The sequence below is a fragment of the Crotalus tigris genome, unplaced genomic scaffold (assembly GCF_016545835.1).
Source record: "Crotalus tigris isolate CLP2741 ecotype Arizona unplaced genomic scaffold, ASM1654583v1 scf7180000017546.9332058, whole genome shotgun sequence".
Classification (NCBI taxonomy): domain Eukaryota; kingdom Metazoa; phylum Chordata; class Lepidosauria; order Squamata; family Viperidae; genus Crotalus; species Crotalus tigris.
Window position 1 is genome coordinate 8,145,863 of NW_024096465.1, and position 23,827 is coordinate 8,169,689.

A 23,827-nucleotide genomic window follows, 5' to 3' on the forward strand; every position below is an offset into this window, starting at 1 on the left:
TATCATAGCGACGGAGCAAATCAGGAGATTGAGGAGTTAAATTGATTCCTGTACTTAAAATGGTGAAAAACCTGATGGCGTTTTAAAGTTTAACCCAGGCTTAAAGTTTAACCCAGGCTTGCTATGTAACAATCTTGTAAAATGATGGCAATGAAAAAACTGGAATATGGCGGCAAAACTCGCAATGCCCCCTTGAGTTTTACATTGCTCAAATTTCAAATTATAACTTAAATAAGACTTTTAAAGGTTGCAAAAATTATTCAGAATGTGATTAGAAATGTACAGCTTCCAGTGTTATGCCAACTTCTTCCAAGCATATAGGTGTTTATTTATACTGATAAATATATGGAGTTCCACAAGCAGTGAATTTGGAGACAGCTTGAAGTTTTTCTTACAGTTGTAGAACTTTCCTTTGAACAAGAGAAAACAAAATTTATTTTATTTCTGAAAGTCCAAATTGCTATCCAAAAAGAAAAACAAATAATGCTGCCCTTTTACTCTGAAGTCATATGGTTTCTGTTCTGGTGAATCTAATTGGGATTCTGATCTCTTCCCATTTGGGATGGAAGCTGGTAAGGACCATTTTTGTCAGGACATTCTTTAAAATACCAAAAAAAGTGGGGAAATTGTAGTCTTTCAGATGCTGTAAACTATAATTTGTAGCATCCTTTAGCCTTTGTTACACTTGCCAGAGTTGCTGGGAGTTGTAGCATAGCATCATTTAGAAACCACATGAGTTTCTAGCCTGGTGAGTTAATCCCTACACCATACTCCTTCTATCACAATATTGTTTACTGCACCCTACTTCCAAATAGTAAGAAATTTCAGAACTCCCAATCAGTTTTCTTAGAATGAAAGCTTGATTTTTTTGATAGATAAACTTGAATAAATGTCCATCCAGCGACACATTCTGTTTTAATTAGAATATTAGCTGCTTTGAAGATAATAGAAAACCAAAAATGCAACAGAAATTCCTTTACAACATCCAAGTTAGATTTTATCATTATCTATGTTCTGGAACAACTTATTCCAAAAGTAGAAAGCAACTCTAATATTAATATAAATATATACAAGTTACTGAACTGGGCAGAGAATCTGAACCTGTTCAGATGTTGCTACATTAATATCTCTAACAACTCTTGCCAGTGACATGGTAGTTAAGTGTTTCTGTGAGTAGTACATGAGGATCACAAATTTCCCACATATGTATGTGTACATAGGTACAGATACCATACCATACCATACCATACCATACCATACCATACCATACCATACCATACCATACCATACCATACCATACTAATGGATTTGAATGTAACAATATGTTCTTGAAACAATTACATCCTGATCAAAAGTTCTGCAGAGGGTTGGACTAGAAGACTTCGAAGACTTCCAACTCTATTCTGATTGATTGGTGCTACCAATGCAGCTACCGGTAGATTTAGAAGCGGTTAAACCTACAGTTAACAACTTTACAGACAAAAATGTACACTTTGTCTGTAATGTACACTTTGTTTGTAATAAAGACTGATTGAAAAATGTGCACTTGGAGTATTTTTTTCAAGTGAAAATCCGCAATTGGATTTGATCGAAACGTACACCAGAAATTAGGGGGGATTTATCCAAGCGCTTCTCTGTAAGAACACATTTCATCAACTAGCTCCCTGCAGATGCAATGGATTTTAAAATTCAGTAACGCTGGTGGGAAACGAAATCCAAATCGGTTGGCGAAGTTGCAGAAGCTTAAAAGACACGATCTAGCTATCAAAACGGGACCCTAAATACTCGTCTCCAAAGAACGCCCCGGACCTCATTTGAACAGCCCGGCAAGGGAGGTTATTCAGCCCTCTTCTGCATAGTACCTCCTTCCGAACATTCGTCTTGGGCGAGTTTTGCATATCCCCGCCTTCAGTTTGACTTCTCGCGAAGACGCAACCAACGCTGGTATTTTGTCCCTCGCGGAATCCCCTCCTCCAGATGCCGCGCGTTGCTAGGATTTTTTTTTTTCTCGTAGAATGCCGCGGCGGCACTGAGACTATCGGCGGTTTCGGCCCAGAAGAAGGGAGGGGGGAGGGGGGGGCGGTGCATTAGCGTCGGCTCTGGATGCCTGACCGGAGAGAGACCAAGAGAGATCGACCCTTCGGCTCCTCCTCCTCCTCCTCTCCGATCCCAGACCTGGCAGTTTAGTGTTTGCTGGGGAAGGCTCTACGGCCTCGCTGGACGCCCCATTTTCTCCCCCGGCCCCGCCGCCGCCTCCTTTTCCCACCTCCCTCGACTCCGGGGAGGCGGCTGGAGGCGGCGGCGGCGACGACAGGCGGTATTCGGGACAAGATCTGCTGCTAGGAAAAATGGCGGGGAACGGCGCCAGCTTTGCCGGGGCGGGCAGCGGGGAGATCATCCAGCTCAACGTCGGGGGCACCAGGTGAGCTCGAGCGCGGAATGAGGGGAGAGGGCCGGAGGGGATCTTAGCGGCTGATGGCGAGACGAGGGGCGGGCGATGTGATGGCACGAAGGAGCGGATGCCTTCAGTGGAGACAGGCCTGGGAAAAGAAGCGAATGGCTGTCAGAGAAGGCGCTGCTCTATCCGTCCTTCCCCAGCCTGATGAAATTGCTGCTTTAAATAATCGATGTAAGAGATCTTGGTCTATGTGGGAGCTTCAGTTCTGGCTATAGATTCGCCTAGGGTCTTCTAATAAAAATATCACAACTTAAAGAATAATTTACTTTAAGAGTGACCAAAGGACCACGAGATTCTATGCTTTATACCACCGAAACCTATTCTCATAAGTTGTCACTGTTTTTCTATGTGATATTCCATGAAACTGATTAGCCAAGCCATTACAGCCTCTGGGTTGACTGATTTTGTGCACCATAACACAAAAACTTGGCTCCAAAGTGTGGAATCTAATGGTTATTTTTCACATGGGACTCAGTTGTCCCAAAGGTGCTTTTGCTAAAGGCAGCTGAATTTGGATTTTTTTTTACCCTTTGAAAACATTTTGCTGAACGGAAGAAATTTCTTGGATGCGATATGAAATGTTTGCAAAGAAAAATATCCAAGAAAGTGGAATTGCCTCTTGGGAAAAGTAATGACTTGGGTGATTAAGAATCTCCATAGACATGAGACCCAGCTGAAACCATTGACAAATCACAGGCTACAGCCATATTACAAATGAGCCATTAGTTAGTATACTGATACTTTTTGTGATGCCTTAGTGCAGTGGTTCTCAATCTGGGGGTCGGGACCCCATTTGGGGTCGAACGACCATTTCACGGGGGTCGCCAAACAACGCAGTCCGCCATTTTTTCCCCCTTTTCCTTAGCTGTGCTACTCCCTTTTATTCTATTGGCTTTTGAAAGCCAATAGAATAGACTCTCTTGAATAGATTCTAATTCTATTGGCTTTCAAAAGCCAATAGGAATTGTCCAGGCTGTCTCTGTCCTGCTGAGCCCGCCAAAAGTCCCATTCTGCAAACAGTGCTGCACCAGTTGAGTAATCCTCCACTTACAACCGGTTGAGTAGTCCTCGACTTACGACCGGTTGGGGGTCGCGGCATTAAAAAGGTTGAGAACCACTGCCTTACTGCAAATATGTGGTTCCGAGTCACAAATTCCTCATGGATTCTCTTGATTTTTACATGGAACCCAACTAAAATTGCTATCACAAGATAATACAGGACTGCACAGAATGAATAATTTTCAGTGTCATCCATGTTTTGACTATGATTTCAGCTGGGTCTCTTTAAAAATAAAAAAAAAATCAGGTATTAGATTTATATTCTTGTGTCATAATACTACAAGGTAAGCATCGTCTGGGTGAGTATCCATGCAGATGGTTATGACATGTACGCTAATTTGGTGGTTTCAGATGAATATGATGTAAAAATTATGAGGTGTCATATAAACCCAAAGCTCATCTAGCTGATCTTTTTTTAAAAAAATATATAACGATATCTGTATTCAAACAGAAGCCTCAGATTTGGAGTCTTGATCTTCTCCAATTATTACTTAGGAAAATAAATTAATCTATTGGTGGATTAAGTTGAGAGCCACTGTTTTTCAGGACAGAAAAACTAGCCAACTTCAGTGCCAAAAGGTGCAGGACAGTATTCTCTTATATCAGTATAAGACAAGTCTGTTAAACAATGTGAAAATGGGAGAAAAAAGTATCACAACTGAATTAGATGTAATAGCAGTATATTATAAAGTAGATATAAAGAGAGAATTGCAGTTCTTGTTGACAAAGGATAATCAGTTTTGGTGGCTTCTTCCCAACATGCATTAAAGATTGTTGTGCTAACTACTGGTATGCTAGGGAATATGTCAGAGAGCTTTAAACGTATGGCCTAGAGACTAATTGAGACATGCTGGATTGAGATTCCAGGAAGTTCTGCCAAGTTCTTTCCTATGAGTTTAACATGCATGAATACTATACATGATGATTATGTTATTCTCTTGTGGATAAGCTGCATTATGCAAAGCATAGAAAAGAAACAAGAAATAATGAACATGAGATGAGGAAATGGAAATATAGGCAAATCTAGTTTATATCAGCACTAGTCACTAAACCTCATGTCCTATAATTCTTAATAATAATTAAATTTACGCAGCATCTGAATTCCAAAGATTCTGTGCAGTTATCGTCCAGAAACATCTTTGTTTTTATCGTATCCATGAATCCTTCCTCTCATTCTTCATGTAATTATTTTGTAATATGATTGATTGTCTTTCTATCTCCATGACAAAGCTACCTCAGTGTACTATTTTTGTACTGGTCATTCATTTTTGTTTTAAATTTACATTCATTTAGGTTTTGACATATCTCTTTTTTTACCAAAATACAGGTAGTCTTTGACTTATAACCAGTTGTTGAGCAGCAAAAAAGTGCCCATATGGGAGAATGGAGTCGGACTTCAGACTGCAAGATTTGCTGAACAACTGCCGTAAAAAATGGTTGAAAAAGATGGGCCTGATCCTATGATACCTTGACTTAATGACCACAATGACTTATGACCAGAATTCTCGTCTCAATTGTGGTTGTAAGTTGAGGACTACCTGTATTTCTTAAAATGACCCAATCCTACTCTATTCAGTTTATTTTTATATGTCTCCTGAGGTAATCAACCATATTTTAACATCCAATAGTTAATATAACCACAATCTATTCTGTGTGGCAGAACTTCAGCTATTTGAAAACATATCTTCTCAGTTATCTTTTCTATGGGCTAAATATACCTACTCTCTGTAGGGCTTAATTTCCAGATCCCTTACCATTTTAGTAATCCTCTTACAAAGCTGTTTCATTTTATCCTCACTCTTTATAATTGTAGCCAGAATTGGACACAATTGCTCAGTAGGGTTCAGTCTGGACAAAATAGAGTGGAAAATCTATTCACTTTATAATATGCTTTTTTAAAACTAACAAACTTTCTCACAATCATACATTTGTCAATTATTTGAAGAGCAAAAAGCTGGACAGCATGTATCCTGCCCAAGAAAAAAATAGCATCATCTTTCCTTATATTCTCCTTTTGTAGTTTTTTTATCTGAATTTTGCTAATCATCACTCTAGGCATATTTAACAAAGTAGTCCCTCTGTAGTTTTTGCACCTATTTCCCCTTTTTACTGTGGAATAATAAGAACATTATTTAAAAGATCAATTTATAGACTAATCTTTAACATGTCACACAACCATGTGGCTTGTTTAAGGTTAATCACACCCATATTTTGGCATATCTTTGGTCAACATTTTCTTAAAATAATCTGCTGAAGTTTAGCACTTATCATTGAAACGATGTTCGTATATAAATATGCTAGCATACAGAAATTCCTTGGTGAATTTTTGGGAAGCTAGTACAGGGTTGAGGGTATTCTACACTTATTTGTTAATTCATATTGAGTGGTATAATAATTAATACACTCCTGTTTATTAGTAATAGGATATTGTGGTGATTTTATGGTCTTCTGTACAAACAAAACATTACCACATCATTGATAGTTGCTGACCTACTTAAGATTGCTGAGGGATTCAGTATCATGTCAGCATACTTAATTTTCCTACAGAAAGAATAATAGAATACAGTACTTATTTCAGATGAGATAAATTGAAGGTGCTGCAAGGAATGTACCTATCTTTATGAGGAAAAAATAAATAAAACATGAAAGCCAAGGAATATCCCCGTACAGTGATCCAGAGTTAAAGGAGAAAAAATGATTCAAAACACAGGAGTGCTTGTATAGCATATGCTGGCAACTCCTTAAGGTGTTGTGTAGAATATCTGATCTGTCTCTCTGCCTCTCACACACATATACATATATCACATTCTTTGAAAAATTAGATCAGTGATTCTTATGTATCTCAAAATGTTGGGCAGTATTATGTCTCTGTTGGTGGAGTAAAGATGTAATTATTTTAAAAAATGATACATCCAATTATCGTAATGGGTCTATGCCTTAACATTATTATTTTTAAGAAAGACAAGATTGGTACCTAAGTGTTTTTATTCTGCTCTCCACGTTAGATACAAAGGCTTTAATTGAAAGAATAGATTGTTTAGGCGTGATACAAATCTCAAAGAATATAAGGAATAAATAGTGATTACTAATAATATACATTTATTATATGGCTAGTGTGTGCATGAATCAGGATGGCTAGAAACACTAGACTAAAAAAATTGGTTATAATTCCAGATATAGTTATGGCATAACAAGAAATAGAGAAGACAAACACTTTAAGTGATATACGCTTTCTAAACACAAAATAAACATAGTTAGAATAAAGCCTGTAAGACTTTAACACTCTTATACACAAAGCAATTTGTTTAGCTTGATTTAAATTAAGGAAGTTCAAGTAAAAAAGTTTCCCATCTTTTTGTCCTATCTGCTGGCCCACCTTTTGTTCTTCCCATTTTCCCAAATTGCTAAAAGGTTTCTGGGTAGATTTGTGGTTGGTGTAAGAAAGGAAGAAGAAAGGATTCAAAATCATACTTCATTCACTTTTTAAAATGTATTTCACTAACAGTGGTCTTTTGTTACTATTTCTTTTGCTAACAGTAGGCTTTTGTGATTAATAATAGCCATGATTATTTTAAACATTAATTTTAAGGAAAAGTTATTTTGGTTTTGTGAGTAAAAACACAAGTGATGTCCTAAACTACCAGGGTTTGCATCTCCTCATACTTTGGTCTCAGTTTAATCAATTATCCCTCATTAAAATGTGCATTTACATTTTGTAAAAGATATAATACATTTATATCATTAAGGCATATTTTGTTACACTTTTTAGCTGATTAAACTGATAATTTCTGTGAAATTTTAGATTTAGTTTCTTGTATTCATAAGTTGTTTGGATGGTACATACTATCTTCAGAGCCATGCAGAAAGAGGTGCCTCTGTTTCTTTTACCATGTAAGCATCAAATAAAAAGAAAATAGGCTGGTGTCTATTTATTTACACGCTGATCATCCTTAATATTTCAAATGATTTATTTCAGGGCAGGATTAATTATTGTTGCATATACTGCAGAGGTATCAAACTCGCAACGTCACGTGACGTGTCGCAACGTATCATGACTTTTTTGCCTTTGCCGGCAATGGAGTGATGCGGTTTCGCTATGATGCATCCGGCCACGGACCGACAGTTTGACAACCCTGATATACTGTATAGTTACACTTTCCTCACACTTTCCTACATATTTCTAACCTTTTAAAACTTATTGTATTTTTTCCTCAAGGAAGACAAACAACAAAAATAGCGCTGAAAGTAAGCTGAGGATGAATCCATAGATTACTTGAATTTTCATTGTAGAATTCAAAGTGTCTTCTTTGTTGACAAATATTTCTACAACTTGATAATTCAATGATGGTTGAGTTCACATATATTAAAATTAAATAATTATTATGGTCAAAGACCAGTGTGAGGAAGGTGGAGTACAGTTAGGTAGAAAGCATAGAAAATACATCAGCCTAAAAATAATAATTATAAAAACCTGAAAGATATTAAATGAAAAGTATATATAAAAACAAAAGCCTAAAAGGAAGGGAAAGAGTGTTAGATGATTGTGGGGGATAATAAAGGTTAATTAGTGGAAAGCTAAATACATCACAGTATTAAAGCACTCTAGTATGCTCATTAAGATAGTTTATGGCACAGGGCTGAAGGATTTTCAATGCAGCTGTGCAGAAGCTAGCAACAACATATATTGTAGCAGGGCTAACATTTGAAAGCAGCAGAGAGGTGTAGAATTGTCCTGTGCACCCTAGGTATTTTATTTATTTGTAAAATTTATGCAGTAATTATGAGATGAGGCTAATACGAATGTCTCTGTAATGGAGGCACTGGAGAAGCACATGTTCTATTGTTTTTGTGTGTCTAGTCTTAGGGTCATTCTCTGTCCAGCCAGAGAGATCTGAGAAAAGAGCATGCCATGTGCCAAACTAAGGCCCTCTGATGTTTAGGGTTCTTCGAGATTAGTTAATTATTCATAGAGAAGACAGAGGTGGATTGTTGGATTCACTGACAATAAAGGTTGGGGACCTGGATAGTACTAGTTGATGCTCTGCGTTCGCTACGTGCTATTTAATGCGTGCTTTGGTCTGATTATAAACCTTGCTGAGAAGGAGACCTGGAGAGAAACCCAAAGATGAGATTTTAGTTGCCACTGTCTTTTTCCATGTGGACTGACATTCCTCCCTCATAGTTAATTTACTTACTGGGCAGGAGAGATACCTTGATCATGGAGTTCATACATGAGTGCTTCTTAGCATGAGGCCAGGTTATTTGAGGAACTGCATCTTCCCAGTTACACCCCGATCTGGCAGAAGAGGTATGTTGTGGGTCCTGTCTGTGGAGTTACATCTGGCAGGACCCAGTTATAACTGCTTTTCTGCCATGGCACCCACCCTATGGAAATTATCCTAAGGTGAGATTGACCTCATCTCTCCTGGCATTCTGGAAACTCTTTAAACTTGGCTACGTCAACAGGTCTGGGGATGGCAAGGGAATGGTAGTTTCATTATACAGCTTAGTCTGATGCTATGTTAGTCTTTTATAATAATATTAATTTTTTGAATTTTGAATGTTTTAAAATTGTTTTATGGTTGTTTTGCACGCCACTCTGAGACAAATTGCATGAGATGGGCAGCCATATAAATATGATTAATAAATCAATTAAAATGCTTGTTTTTAATTTGTCTTAAGTTAGGGTGGTTCACACATTAAGCTTTGTGACCGTATGAACCCTGCTACTGGGAACTTCTGCAAAGCATGTTAAAATCAATATGTATAGTATGTCAGTGCAAACTGACTCTAGCAAGGAAAATCCTAACTATTTTGACTGATCTTGCATTTGATTTCTCTTTTGCATTTTAAAAATTGTGTAGGGGGTTTAGACAAGGTACAAAATAATCAGGAATAATTCAGGGAATTACAATCAAACCATGCAGCCTTATTTGGACCTCATATAAACCCTACCTGAAAAATGATAAATCTACGACAAGTCATGTTTTAATTATAGTATGTTGCTCTAAGAAACATAATAATCCAAAAAGCTAATTCAAGTTTGGCTCAGCTATGAGAACTTCTCAGGCTTGTCTTCCCTATTCCAAGATTGTCTTGTCTCATAGACTTAACTTATTTAGTCTATGAGCAAGTATAGGTCTGGTGTGAGTAATTATTGTGTTGCCAGTTTAAAACCAAAGAATCAGTCATTTAATATTTGACAAACCTTGTAGGCAGGAATTTTAAATATAAAGGTGGCAATTGAAAGTACCTTGTACCACTAGTAAAACTATTTACAGATCTTTGAATTTAAATCAAAGCAATTCACAATGCAATATTTTTATATGGATATTATTACGTGAAAAATAGAAATACTCATCTGTAAACTAACCACCTTATTGTTTAGTATATATGACTAACAACTTTTAATCAGAATGACATAACTCATTGGATTTGTTGAAGAAATATTGAATATTGAATATTAATGGTGTGATTGGTTTATATTGTGGTTACCCAGAGTCACTTGTGTGAGATGGGCTGCTATATAAATTGGATGGATGTAAGGTTATGGGTATACTGTACTAGTGTTCATTAATAGCCCTCTTTGTGTGTGTGTATTCTTTAGACTTGAATACACATACTTAAAATCATTTACATGGCTAGAAAAGAGGGAAAGGATATAGTATCACTTTGAAGTTTATCTTGGCTACTTTGTGCAACTATTTTACAATAACTTGAAAATAAAAAATAGGAATAAATTATCAGGTGATAAATGCTCCCTATCCTTGCTTTAAAGTTAAAGGTGTATTTTGTCAATCAAGATTCAAACAATTAAACTCAAGCAAGTTCCTGGTACTCACCCAATATAATTTTTCCCTTTGAAGAACTGATCTATACGCTGTAATCAAAAATCTCTTTATCTCCATTTCAAAAGCAGCTTTTTGAAGAAAGCTGGGAATAAAACTAGAATAGAATTGTTCTTTTCCATCCAATGGGCATTCAAGCCACATGAACATGTTTGACATCTTATAAAATTGGAAAGTAGAGATAGTTAGGTCTGTAATAAATGGCAAAATTATCTCTTCATCAGGTCAGATTTTAACATATTTATTGCTGAAAGCATATTTGGTTTCATTTGATTGAACCTATAGATCTGCTTGTCTTTTCATCTGTCTTTTCTAGGTTCAGTACTTCACGACAAACACTAATGTGGATCCCTGACTCCTTTTTTTCCAGGTATTTTGCCATTTACTTAATTAAGTCATTTTTACTTGAAAGAAGCTTCAGTGAGACTAACTCCCCTGTTAAATGGGAAATCTTAATAGATTATGTCAATAGGATTGGGTTTTGGTTTCTGTCTTACATTGGGAAACTTTATTATTGAATTTTGTCTAGTAACAAAAAATCCCAAGCAACCTGGCTCCCTTTCTTATTGTATTCTCTATACTAAGAAACAAAGGTTAATAATTTGAGGGAACATTGCTGTCTTGTGGATTATGTAAAATGCAAAAAAAATAATAATATGTCTGATGTCTTTTCAATGAAATTTTTTACTGCACTCTCTTATTTTTGATTTTTCTAACTTTAATACCATATTTAGACCAAAACTGTCTGGAATAGCTTTTAGCCTATTTTGTGTTATTGATTATCTTTTGGTTTAATAATACAAATGCTGAACTGAAATAGCTGGTGTACATTTTATTATATTATGAAAAAATCTATCCCTCTGTTCTTTGTATAACAAATTTAGGATTACATTTTGTGACTGATATTTATAGACAAAATTTGAACAGGCTGCACGCTACCTAGTTAACTGAGTTAGTAATACTATAATGGCTGCTGTTTTTCTGTAGTCAATATTTTCAGTGCAAATAGCAGAGGGGAGAGGATATTGAACTCCTTTCTCATAACGCTGTTCTATCTCCACATACTCAGATCCTAGTTATATATTACTGGTAGTATAAAAATTTATTTATTTATTTATTTAATTTTATTTATATGCCGCCCAATCCCAAAGGACTCAGGGCAGCGTACAAAATTAAAACAATCATCTAACAATAAAACAATAAAATAATACAATCATACCGTGAATCCGATCATATCCCCCCCCCCCCCAGGGACATCAGCCCCAGGCCTGCCGGAACAGAAGAGTTTTAACGGCTTTCTTAAAGGCCGGCAGGGTGGGAGTTGTTCGAACCTCGGGGGGAAGTTGATTCCACCAGGTCGGAGCCACCACAGAAAAGGCCCTTCCCCGAGGGCCCGCCAGCCGACATTGTCTGGCCGAAGGGACCTGAAGGAGGCCCAATCTATGGGACCTCACCGGTCTCTGGGAGCTGTGCGGCAGAATGCGGTCCTGTAAGTAACCTGGCCCTATGCCATGAAGGGCTTTAAAGGTGATAACCAACACCTTGAATTGCGTCCGGAGACCCACAGGAAGCCAGTGCAGCTCGCGGAGGATAGGTGACACGTGGGCGTACCTTGGCGCGCCCACAATCGCTCTCGCGGCTGCATTCTGAACCAACTGCAGCCTCCGAACGCTCTTCAAGGGTAGCCAGTCTTGAGCGATGAGTGACTGTGAGTAAAGCCTCTCGGTCCAGATAAGGCCGCAACTGGTGCACCAGGCGAACCTGGGCAAAGGTCCCCCTGGCCACAGCCGATAGATGTTGTTCCAAATTTAGCTGTGAGTCCAGGAGGACATCCAAGTTGCGTGCCTGCACTGAGGGAGGTAAATTTGCCTCCCCCAGGACTAATGATGGACCATCCAATTGACCTTTGGGAGGCAAGACCCAGAGCCACTCGGTCTTGTCAGGGTTGAGTCTAAGCCTGTTCACCCCCATCCAGACCCTCACATCTTCCAGGCACCGGCACATCACGTCGACTGCTTCACTGAAAGGACACGGGGTGGAGATATATAATTGGGTATCATCCGCGTACTGATGATACCTCACCCCGTGTCGCCGAATGATCTCACCCAGCGGTTTGAGTTTCAGAGTGTAAATGACAGGTAAATAAACCATAACATACTGCAAATCTTGAGTCTTAGAGCGCATAGGGGCTATTAAATTCTATTAAGATCTATATATTATAAGCCTTCTTATAGTTTGAAATTTTACTTGGCTAATTTTTATTCATAACTCTTATGAATAGAAATGGCTAGAAATATAGCTGCTTTTCTTTTTCCCTCACTTCAGACAGCTTCAAATGTATTCACTATCTTTCTGTGATTCATTTTACTTCCATAAGAGTCCTCCATACTGAAATGCCTGGGGGCTCAACCTCTTATTCCCATTGTATGGTGACTCTCAGAAATGAGTGAAACAGTACTTCCAACCCCTAATCCTTGCAGACCAAATAAAAGCATATTTCAGATGATGATTGACTGCTGCCAAGAGATTCAGAAGGACTATGGAGTTGGCCTTTCTTGGTCTAAGTTTGGTCATCAACAATCAAAATCATTTAGTCATCAACAAGAGCAACCAATGAGGAGTTTCTGTCCCATGCTCAGGTGTGAACATTGATTGAAAAGGGTTCATATTTCTTCTTCCAGAGCCCTTGTAACTACCTCTCCATAACCTACCTTAAAATCTTGGAGACTGGGTAGTAGTTACAAAGTATAGATAGATCCTAGATCAGCCTCTTACAAAAGGGAAACACCAGAGCCCTCTTTAGGGTTTTTTTTATCAAACATGCTCTTTGCTGTAAAGAGTGATTGGAAGAAGGAGGACAATCTAAAAAAGGCTTGTTTAGTTTTTTATATTTTTTTCCTAACCTTATTTTTGTATAATCATTGAAGAAATTTGAGCTATAAAGACATTACCTTCTTGAAAAATGTAGTCCCATCATGGGTTGTGGTGTTGAAACCTGAACACAGAAAATATGTGTGTATGCATAAATTTACAGAATGGACTTTCCTATACATAGAAAACTTACTCAACTGCTTCTACTATGCAGTGCTCTTCATCCTTTGCAAATTTGTTTTGATTGGCTGTGGGAATAATATGGGACAAGATTTAGGAATAATGTGGCAGAAATCACCTTCTCCATTGTGGAAGCTAACTTGCAGTCTAAAACATTTAGTAACAGTAACAGAAACAAACTTGGAAGTGATCTTGGAGGTCATCTAGTCCAACCCCCACTCACACAGGAGAACTATACTATTTCTGGCAAATGACTGTCCAGTCTCTTTTTAAAAGCCATCACAGTTTCTGAAGGCAATTTGTTGCACTGGTTGATTGGTCTCACTGTTAAGAGTTTTCTCCTTAGTTCTAGGTTGCTTCTCTCCTTGATTAGTTTCCATCCATGGTTTCTTGTGTTGTCCTCAGGTGCTTTGGTAATCCTCACCCCTTCAAGTACTGAAAGACTGCTATCATCTTACCCCTGGTTTTTCATTTCACTATCCCAGTTATACCCAATTCCTGCAATCGTTCTTCGTATATTGCAGCTTCTAGGCCCCTAATCATCTTTGCTGCTCTTCCCTGAACATTTATTTGGTTCATCTTTTTTCTGTCTCTTATACTAGATTGTAATTTAGATTTGTTGATTTCAGTTTGTTGAGTGGAAGAATTTCAACACTGAAAGATGAAACTGGTGCTGTGAGTATTTTGCTTTGTAATTGTATTATAATGTGAAAATTGAGTCGGTTTTTCTGGTAACTGTTGGGTTCAGAATAATTCATGTAAGATTAACTGAATAAATGCAAATATGTTCTAACTGTAAGTCAATATAAGATAATATACTGTATGATGTTGACTTGAAATAATGCTTCAAAGACATAGTTTAAATCATGCATTTGGGGTGAGAACTATTACCGAAACAGCTTGTTTTAAATCTGAATACTGTAGATTCTAGTAACTATTTGGCAAGCTCAGAACTCAAAAAAATTGAACAAAAATTGAAATTTTAATGCATGTTTAAGTTACCCCCACAGAAATAAATATGACTTTAGCATACATAAGTATGACAGGATTGCTTTCCTAATTTAAAATATCCACGTAGGCAAATAAATCAACTGTTCTTCTTTGTAGATATTTATTGATAGAGATCCTGCAGCATTTGCACCAATTTTAAATTTTCTTCGAACAAAGGAATTAGATCTGAGGTAAGTTAGATTTTTATATTAAACTGTTTTAGGCGGAAAGTAATTAAAATAGTGTTAACGATCACTTAAAATTAATTTTAAAAATCTGGTTCTTGTGTGTGATACAGTACTATTTCCTTGGGTTACACAAATAATCTATTTTCCCAAATCACATTCAGAATTTGTAAGGAACTATTGGGTTCTAACAGATATTTTTAATTGTTAAGCCTTTTAAAAAGGTTTAACCTATCCATGCTTAAATCCTAATTCTTCATTTGTTTTTACTTGTTCTGCCTCTGTCAGAAAATCTGTGATCTAATCCAGGGCTTTTCAACCAGTGGTACAGGTACTACCTGTGGTACATTGGCACCTGGCAGGTGGTATGCGACCATCCTAGAAAATTGGTAGCGGGGGAGGGGAATGAGCTGAACTGGTGGCAGCACCGCACAAGCCTGAGCGAGAGATAGCTGGAGCTGCAGGGCTGTCAGGGCTCAACGGAAGCGCCAGGATTAGCACTTCTTCGGGGCTGTCAGGGCTCAGTGGAAGCGCCAGGATCAACGCCAGGATCCAGCTGGAGCTCAGCACTGATCCTGGTGCTTCTGCTGAGCCCAGAAGAAGCTCCAATCAGCTGGAATGTTGCAGCATCTCCAGGGTCTTGTGATTTACATTCAGATGCTTGGCAACTGATTCATATTTATGACGGTCACAGTGTCCCAGGATCTTGTGAAGTGACCAAACCTGCTGCAACACCCAGCAGATGGGAGGGAATAAAAACCAAACACCCCCCACCCCACCCCCACTGCCAATCCTCAACAAAAATGCTCACAACAATGAAAACTTCAGATAGGAGGAAGAGCACTGCTGGGCGGGCAGGCAGGTGTCTTGCTCGGCTGTGGCTTGGGGGGCACTTTTTTCAGTGCCATTGTAACTTCGAACAGTCACTAAGCAAACTGTTCTAAGTCGAGGACTACCTGTACTTCATCACTTTTTTCCTTTTTTTTTTTTTTTTTTTGGTCATCAAGTTTTTGACACTGTAAGGACCCACCCCACTTTGCATCTTAAGAAGACAGAACTCTTGGAATATTTCTTCCAACAGGCATCTTTATTAAGAGAAAATGATTGCAGGCGTTCTAGACAGGACCTGGAGCCCAAGCTCTCCCATTCAAGGGGTCCCCAGCAGCCCCACCCCACCCCACCATCCTTCCAGCGACAATCCCAGGCGTTACATTTCCACCCCCTTTTCCTCACAGCTGGCGGAAGGGAGACTTCAGAGAGGAGTAGATGAAAGCTGATGGGCCCTGTTGTTATGGTCAGTTCTTTTGGTGATATCCACATTCAGTCCCTTTGAAGTTGTAAGGAAGGAAGTGAGAGCCATAAAAGCCCTTTGCTCATCTCCCTTCCCTTTCGTAGTATGACAGAATCCAGAGAAGGCAGAAATGGGATTTTCCATAGTTGATAATCAGAGATGAAATATAATTGGATTCTGACAGACACCTTGCTAGGCGACTGGTGGTATTCGGATGTTGCCATATCCTAAAAGTGGTACAATGGGTGAAAAGGTTGAAAAGCCCTGATCTAATCTAGGAATGGACGTCTCACTAAGGACCACTCTATAATATTTAAGGCTGTATCCTAAAAAGTTTCAGCTCTGAGTATCCCTGTAGCCCCGATGAAGCCAAGGAAGCTTGCATCTTGTGTAAATAATAATAATAATAGTAGTAGTAGTAGTAGTAGTAGTAGTAAGAAGAAAAAGAAGTAGTAGTAGTAGTAGTAGTAGTAGTTGGAAGGGACCTTGGAGGTCATCTAGTCTATACCCATTCTATTTTATACTTCCTGGCTCTAGTTTTTGGATTGGATCCTTAGCACAAGTCACAGCAATGAGCTATGGTAATTTATTTTTAAAAGATGGATTTTGCTTTAAGAGTTAGTTTGAATTAATATCCTTCCAATTTTAATATCTTTCTTTACAGTTTCATATATTTATGTATGTTGTTAAATTTAAGCATTTTGTTGCTACATGAACCTAACACTATTAATTCATGGGTTGGAAAATTACATTTAATTTTTAAATAGTATTTTTATTCTATTTTCTTTGTTTTGCAGAGGAGTAAGTATCAATGTACTCAGACATGAAGCAGAGTTTTATGGAATCACACCGTTAGGTAAATATATGTATATGTATATATATATATATAGGAGTCATTCACTAGATTGAACTTGGCAACTAGTTTAATTATTCTTTTAGTGAATGATAGGAAATCAGAATGGCAACTGAATATATTTAATAATGTACTGAGATGAAAGTACACAGCCAAGGATAGTTTTACTGAAAAATATGGAGATACCTGAACAAAATATCTTCTATTTCTTGGTCAGCTTTGAATTGCAGCCACACAGTTCCTTCTGGAACTCTTCATTTCATTTCCAGAAGCCATTTCTAAGAAATGATGCCAGCAGTAACCTTCTTCCCCCAGGTCCCATTTTTTTCTTTTCTATGATTTTCATCTTCAAGAACGGAGCATATACCAGGCCACACAATGGCATTTTGTGCTTATTGTTGTTTACAAGAGATATACTTTGTTCTTCACAAATATTAGTGGCTTTCTTAATTGACCAGAATTTATTTCTGTGGATTTTTTTTTCTTTTGCTTATAATCTTTTTGTTTGATAATATTAATTGTATAAAGCACATTGGGTCACTTGACAACTAAAATCAAATACATTTTTTAAAAGATATGTGGTATTCCAAAGCCTGAAAAATTTCCAGATTCGTCCTGCCCAAATATGTGAAAAATATGGGATATGAGCTTGAAATTAATGTAGATGTGTTATAGGTTTATTGTTTGCATATTTCAAGAATAATATAACATATTCACTTGTTTTCTTGGGGAAAAAATCTTAAATAGAAGCTATTTTGAAGTAACCTGTTTTATTGGGCATGCATTTATGTATACATAAGTACAATTCTCTTTCAGTAAGAAGATTGCTTTTATGTGAAGAACTTGAGCGTTCCTCTTGTGGCAGTGTACTCTTTCATGGATATCTCCCACCTCCAGGTACTTTTCAGTTGTTGAGATTTTTCAGCTATTTTAAAAGGCTAGTATCAGAGTTTGCTCTGTCACTTCCATATTTAATAGAGTATTATGTCCACTTTCCATATGAGGGTCTTATTAGGTTTCTTTTATAAACTGTTCTATCTCATTTATATCAATTCAACACATATTTTTCTGTGCCCTATTAACACCAATGGTATTTTTAAAAGTTAATTTTGATTATTTGTTTCTCTGATGATGTTATAAAGTCAAGATTGGTATATACTTTTATCCTTTTTTTCCAGACTAAAGAGTTATTTAGTCTTTAGTTCTGGAACACTGTAGTTTGTACAAACCGCTATGGCCCTCTCTGGAAATATGACTTGTACACAATGTCTTTTAGAATTTGGGCACCAAGTGAGCTAATAGTAATACATAATTTTAGGACTAGTGAACTACTTTATTTTATATTTTCCATTTGCATTGTGACACCTGTATTGTTTTAGAAAAGCTGTAATATCCATGGGTGGAAGATTTGGGCAAACTGTTACTTTAAAGTTCCAATTCTTTTACTTATATCTTAACAATTAGGCATAGCAATGAGAAACAGTGATACTGAATTAGAGACATATCCTTTCTCTTTTAGGCATTCCAAGTCGAAAAATCAATGGTTCGGCAGGAACATCTACAGACGTTAGAATACCTCAGAATTGCTCTGAAGGTGAGGTGCGAACAGGCAGTTTGCAGCCTTCACTAACTGGTACTGGTGAAGAGACAGTTAAGCTCGGTAAGAAAAATTTAGAATCTTATTATGAACACGCATGATTCTTGCATTTATATGCTTGTGGTTGAAAATTATAGTGTGTGTAGACTATGTCTTAATTTGATTCTATAGTGTTGTGGTCATTGGGTATCATTGTGAACATAGAAATTAGGCTTTCAGTTGCTACTAATTTTTAAAGTTTCCATTTTTAAAAAATGTACTGTACATAAAGCCCCTGAAAAAATGTATATATTTTCAGTTTCGAAGGCAGTTTGCATTCAAACAGTAAGATGCTGTACTTTCACAGTTAACAAATGGAGAGTATTTAATCTATACGGAAATACTAATTTCATTGCAAGGCTCCAGGAAATCCCATTCATCTTCACATTTTAACTTTTGAGATTTCTTGTGTCACAAATCGCCATATATTCATGTTCATCTTGGTAGCGTTAAAAGGTAGATTTGTGTCCATGGCATTAAATTTCAAAATCCTGTATTTTGTACTAATACGAAATTACATACTTGCACAATGATTTTGTAGGATTTCAAAATATACAGTGCCATTGATCTGTGAGACGGTAGCAACTATTAATTGAAATAATCATTTATGTCTTCATCTTTTCTCTTTGTTTTGTCTTTTTAAAAAACAAAAACAAAAAACAGGGTTTCCAGTGGATCCTCGAAAAGTTTTGATAGTGGCTGGCCATCATAACTGGATAGTAGCTGCATATGCCCACTTTGCAGTTTGTTACAGGTAAGCACAAGTTAGTAACACTATGATTTGTTTTACCTTTTAATATCTATGCCATTTTATAAAATATTCATTAAATGCACAGTGATAGAGGTTTTTTTTTTTTTAGGTGAACACAAGTTCATCTTTAATGGTCTGAAATTCATAATGGAAATTTTCATCATTCTGTTCCTTCATAACTACATCATAAAACTTATTTTCCAAGGAGGAGACATACCGCATTGCCCAACATTAAGCCACTTTATTTAAAATAAGATGATTTTTTTTTCTCTGAAGTACACAAAATCAGGTGGTGGAAGAAATTAACTTTCCTAATTCATGTTTTCTGAGAGAGAAATCCATGTTTCTAATATATGTGTTGCTTCCAGTTGCTTCATTAGAAACTTTTAATGAATCTGAAAAGCTTGGAATATGAATATCTGTCTATCTGTCTGTCTGTCTGTCTATCTATCTATCTTACACATATACACATATACATACATATATGTTGTACTACTTTGTTGCTATGTACCCAGTCTAGTATATTAAATGGCTTGTTGTAATGAATAAATAATGTTTCTAAATAATAGAATCATAGAGTTGAAAGAGGCAATTTAGACATAGGCCTGTCCAGCTCAGCGCATTTTAGAGTCCACTCAAACATATCCAGTGTGGAGGAATCTATCATTCTGAGTAATTGGTTCCTATAACAATCTGCTGCTACTGTCACTATGTTTGACTAATTACTATAAGGATACTGAGGATAATGTGCTTTGTTATATAGCAATTCTGATACAGAGATATAGACTTGATTGATTGATAGATAATATTCCATCGTCAGTTTTTATTCTTAGTGATCATATAGCTAGATTTTCTCCATGATAATCTCTTTCAGGTCTTCCAGTGGTGCAACCATTGCCATAGTAACAGAGTCCATCTATCATAGTAAACTGGTAGTTGTATAGTGAGAACGTGCTGTACCATGTGTTTGATAGACACTGCCTGTGGTGTTTGTCATTTTAACGCGTGCAGTCTCTTTCAAAGCAATAAATATATTCAGACTCCAAAAAGACTTGGGGCCTTTTTCAAGAAAAAATGGAATCAATTTTTCTATAAAATTAAGTGATCAGTACAGGTAGTCCTTGACTTACAACAGTTCATTTGCGACCGTTTGAACAGTACTGGAAAAAGTGACTTATGACCATTTTTCACACTTACAACCACTGAAGCATCCCCATGATCACGTGATCAAAATTCAGATGCTTGGCAACTGACTCATATTTATGACTTTTGCAGTGTGCCAGGAGTGTCATGTGATACTCCTTTGCCGCCTTCTGACCAGCAGAGTCAATGGGGAAGCCAGATTCACTTTACAGCCATGTTACTAACTTAACAACTGCAGTGATTCACTTAACAACTGTGGCAAGAAAAGTCATGAAATGGGACAAAACTCATTTAACAAATGTTTCAGCAATAGAATTTTTTGGCTCAATAGTGGTCATAAGTTGAGGACTACCTGTACTTTGACTTGATTGGTGATTCAAAGCAGCAGTTGGATCTCACTGCTAAGATAATTCCTATTTAGAAAAACCTGAAAAGCACTTTGGATTTCTTAATAATGCCATTTCTCATCATCTGGATTAAGTTGTACTGTTCTTAATATTATAGTAATAGCAATCTGGCTACTTTCCACTGTAAAGTGTCATACCTGAATTTACATGTTTAACTAAGAATCATTCTCTACTTGGGCTGTTCAAAATGTTTGAAATGCTGACCATATGTCTTTAAATGGGCTGCTTTGACCTCCTTAGAAGTACATGATGTTCTAATCTTATTATTTAGAGACATCAGATCATTTCTTACAAGGTTGGAAGAACCCATTTCAGATTCAAAATGATTTGAGCTCAAGTCAAATTTGTGCACCTTAAGTATGCACCAGCATATATATTCCTCTATTGGGGTTAATAAAAATCAAGGTAACATGATGCCCTTGTAAAAATGAAATAGCTGGCATTTTCCTCTGAAACTCCATATGAAATTATACTGAGGATTGCTAACGTTTATAGCATATGATTCCAGTATGATTTATATTACTGGTTTGCATGAAGTCAAGCTCCTAGCTAATATGGTCACATCTTAGTAGAAAGATAGGATGTAAATCAAACAAATAATAAAAAATTAGGATTGTTATCATGCAAAGTGCTGCAGTAAGAGAGCTGATTTTGTTAGCTTTATATGCAATGTCACTTGACTCTTCTCCTTGAATAACTTCTAGTAACCATTATGCCAAGTTGCAGCAGCATGAATAGATTAGATAATATGCCTGTTTTATCTGAAAAACACCTGCTTTTTTCTATTCTTTTTACAGTTTCCTTATACAATATAAAATTTCTTACATGATTTTAAGAAATATACATTTATTTTTCTCTCACATCTTTCCTCCTTTCCCATCTATCTTTTTGTGCATTACATTGAAATTGTGGAGGTAGGCATTTTCTTATTCTTAATTCTGAAGACATTATCCCTGGGAAATGTTAAGTGTTGAAAGATAAATAATCATATATTTAATTTTCTTTTGTGGTTCTAGAAATTCTAATGATTTTGCTATTTCATGTGCTTATTTGAGAAAATTACATAGATACTGGAGAAAATATTTGGTTTTACTCTATTCTGAAAGGAATTCAGGATTTATTGTGACAGCATCTATTTAAATTTTATCTTGTAGGTGTTCATTCTAAGATTCTTTAGTATTTTAACTTATCTGTAGCATATAGGATTGGGTTAGCATATTCCAACCTTTTTTCTGGCTTCGGGTGATTGGACAACCCATTTGTACTGAAGTTCCTGTACATCTTAGAAGGCCAGCCTTAAACATCTGTTCATATATCTTTTTCCTAGAATTAAAGAATCCTCTGGGTGGCAACAAGTTTTTACAAGTCCTTACTTAGACTGGACTATTGAACGTGTGGCTCTGAATGCAAAGGTTGTTGGTGGTCCACATGGTGACAAAGATAAAATGGTGGCTGTGGCATCCGAAAGCAGTATCATTTTATGGAGCATCCAGGATGGCGGCAGTGGTAGCGAAATAGGTGAGCATGCATTGTATGTCACTTGTTAATATATACTGGTATTTTAATATGGCTGCACTTTCTTTTCATAGGTTGAATTGGAGAGACTTACAGTAAACTATTTTTTTTCTTCACAGCAAGGAATATATTACTGAAATATTGTTTCCTAATATTTGCTAAATCTTGACTGATTGATTAAGTACAGCTCTTCTATATTTGATCATAGTTGAACCGAGAGAACACTCAATTAAGAAGATCACATACTCCTGCCTTTCTATTCACTGAAAACTAATTTATTTTTAAAAACTGTCAATTCACTAATTTTGAGCTTGTTAAATAATTTTACCAAATCAATTAATTTACTCCATTAACAGAGCAAGTGGAACACAGTGCATGCGTATTAATTATGTAAGTGTGGGTGTGATTGATTTATTGCATTGATTTTATAATGATTTCATAAGAAAAGGTATTCTCTCTTGGACACTGTTACCAGTCCATTTTTCTTGCAATGTTAGGAGCCCTGCCTTGGGATAAAGAAATAATGTTCTCTGGAAAACAAAAACAAATCAGAAAAACAATTTGTTGTTGCATATACTCTTCAGAAATTGACACCATCTATGAAATATTATCAAGTCTGGCATCTCCTAGAAGCTGTTTTTCCCTTCACTGTTACTTACATAATAAGCTAGTACTAGATTGCTGCTATAAGCAATATTTTATAGAGAAATCCCCTTAAGATAAGCATCTGTCACTTCTTTTACCATTGTCTTCCCTCTGGATTGCATTATGACTGTTGAGCTTAAGTAGGAGTGACATTTTAAATTCCTTCAGACTATTCATGCTGTCTTCCTTGATTTCCCCAAACTTTCTCCAGAGTAATCATTTCTAGCTGTTTCTTTCCTTTTTCTTATTGCCTGCTTTTTATGTATGCTGCTGAAAATAGAACAAACCTCAAGGAAGGTCATATGGCCTGAAAAATGATTTGGCATTTACTATTATTTGGTATTTATTTATAACTTCTTCTGGAACAGACTCTGTGCAGTTTGGCAATTCTGGATGGCTTACACAATGTGTTTTAATATATTTTAAGATTTCTGCATATTAATTTCAAATATTTTAAATACAGAATGAATGAAAGCTTACAGTCACTTTATGTATTAGACTTCTTCTCTACAATCCAAAAGGCTACTGTCCTTTATTTTAAAGTAAAACAATACCTTTTTGTTGTTAACTGTCCCTTCATAAAGCTTAAAAATAGAAATGTTTTCTGTATGGATTTTGGTAGAAAAGATGAAAAGCCACACAGCCATGCATAAACCGGAGCATGTTTGCATTTCTAACAAATAGCACTTGAGCCATTCTTGGTGGATAACACAATCTTATTTGAACATAAGATCCTTTATGTTTTAATTTGAATTTTTTTAAGTAAGATTTGATTATTTTAGGGGCCACCCTGTCATCAAATGTTTCTACCTGTTTGGTGTGGACAGACTGGGCATGCTTAAATAATGTTAATTAAACAATGTCATTTTGTGGAATCTAAGAAGTATGGCTTTTTTCCCATGGCAACTGCCCTATGGAATGATATCCCCAACCCCGGAGATTTGGATGTCTCCCACCTTAACAAATTTCCAGAAATGATTAAATATCTGGTTGTT

The 23,827-nt window shown here is 36.6% G+C and overlaps 1 protein-coding gene across 1 annotated transcript in view; it reads left to right on the forward strand.

Annotated features, from left to right (window-relative positions):
• The first annotated feature begins 2,022 nt into the window (after positions 1-2,022).
• The window catches only part of KCTD3 (potassium channel tetramerization domain containing 3), a 38,352-nt gene continuing 16,547 nt past the window's right edge, over positions 2,023-23,827 (forward strand). The window contains exons 1-9 of the mRNA XM_039336419.1: positions 2,023-2,422; positions 10,682-10,735; positions 14,046-14,091; positions 14,524-14,597; positions 16,680-16,738; positions 17,552-17,632; positions 18,255-18,395; positions 19,035-19,125; positions 22,000-22,190. Of these exons, the coding sequence (XP_039192353.1) occupies positions 2,349-2,422; positions 10,682-10,735; positions 14,046-14,091; positions 14,524-14,597; positions 16,680-16,738; positions 17,552-17,632; positions 18,255-18,395; positions 19,035-19,125; positions 22,000-22,190 (811 nt within the window). The 5' untranslated portion in view covers positions 2,023-2,348. The remainder of the gene's footprint in view (positions 2,423-10,681; positions 10,736-14,045; positions 14,092-14,523; positions 14,598-16,679; positions 16,739-17,551; positions 17,633-18,254; positions 18,396-19,034; positions 19,126-21,999; positions 22,191-23,827) is intronic.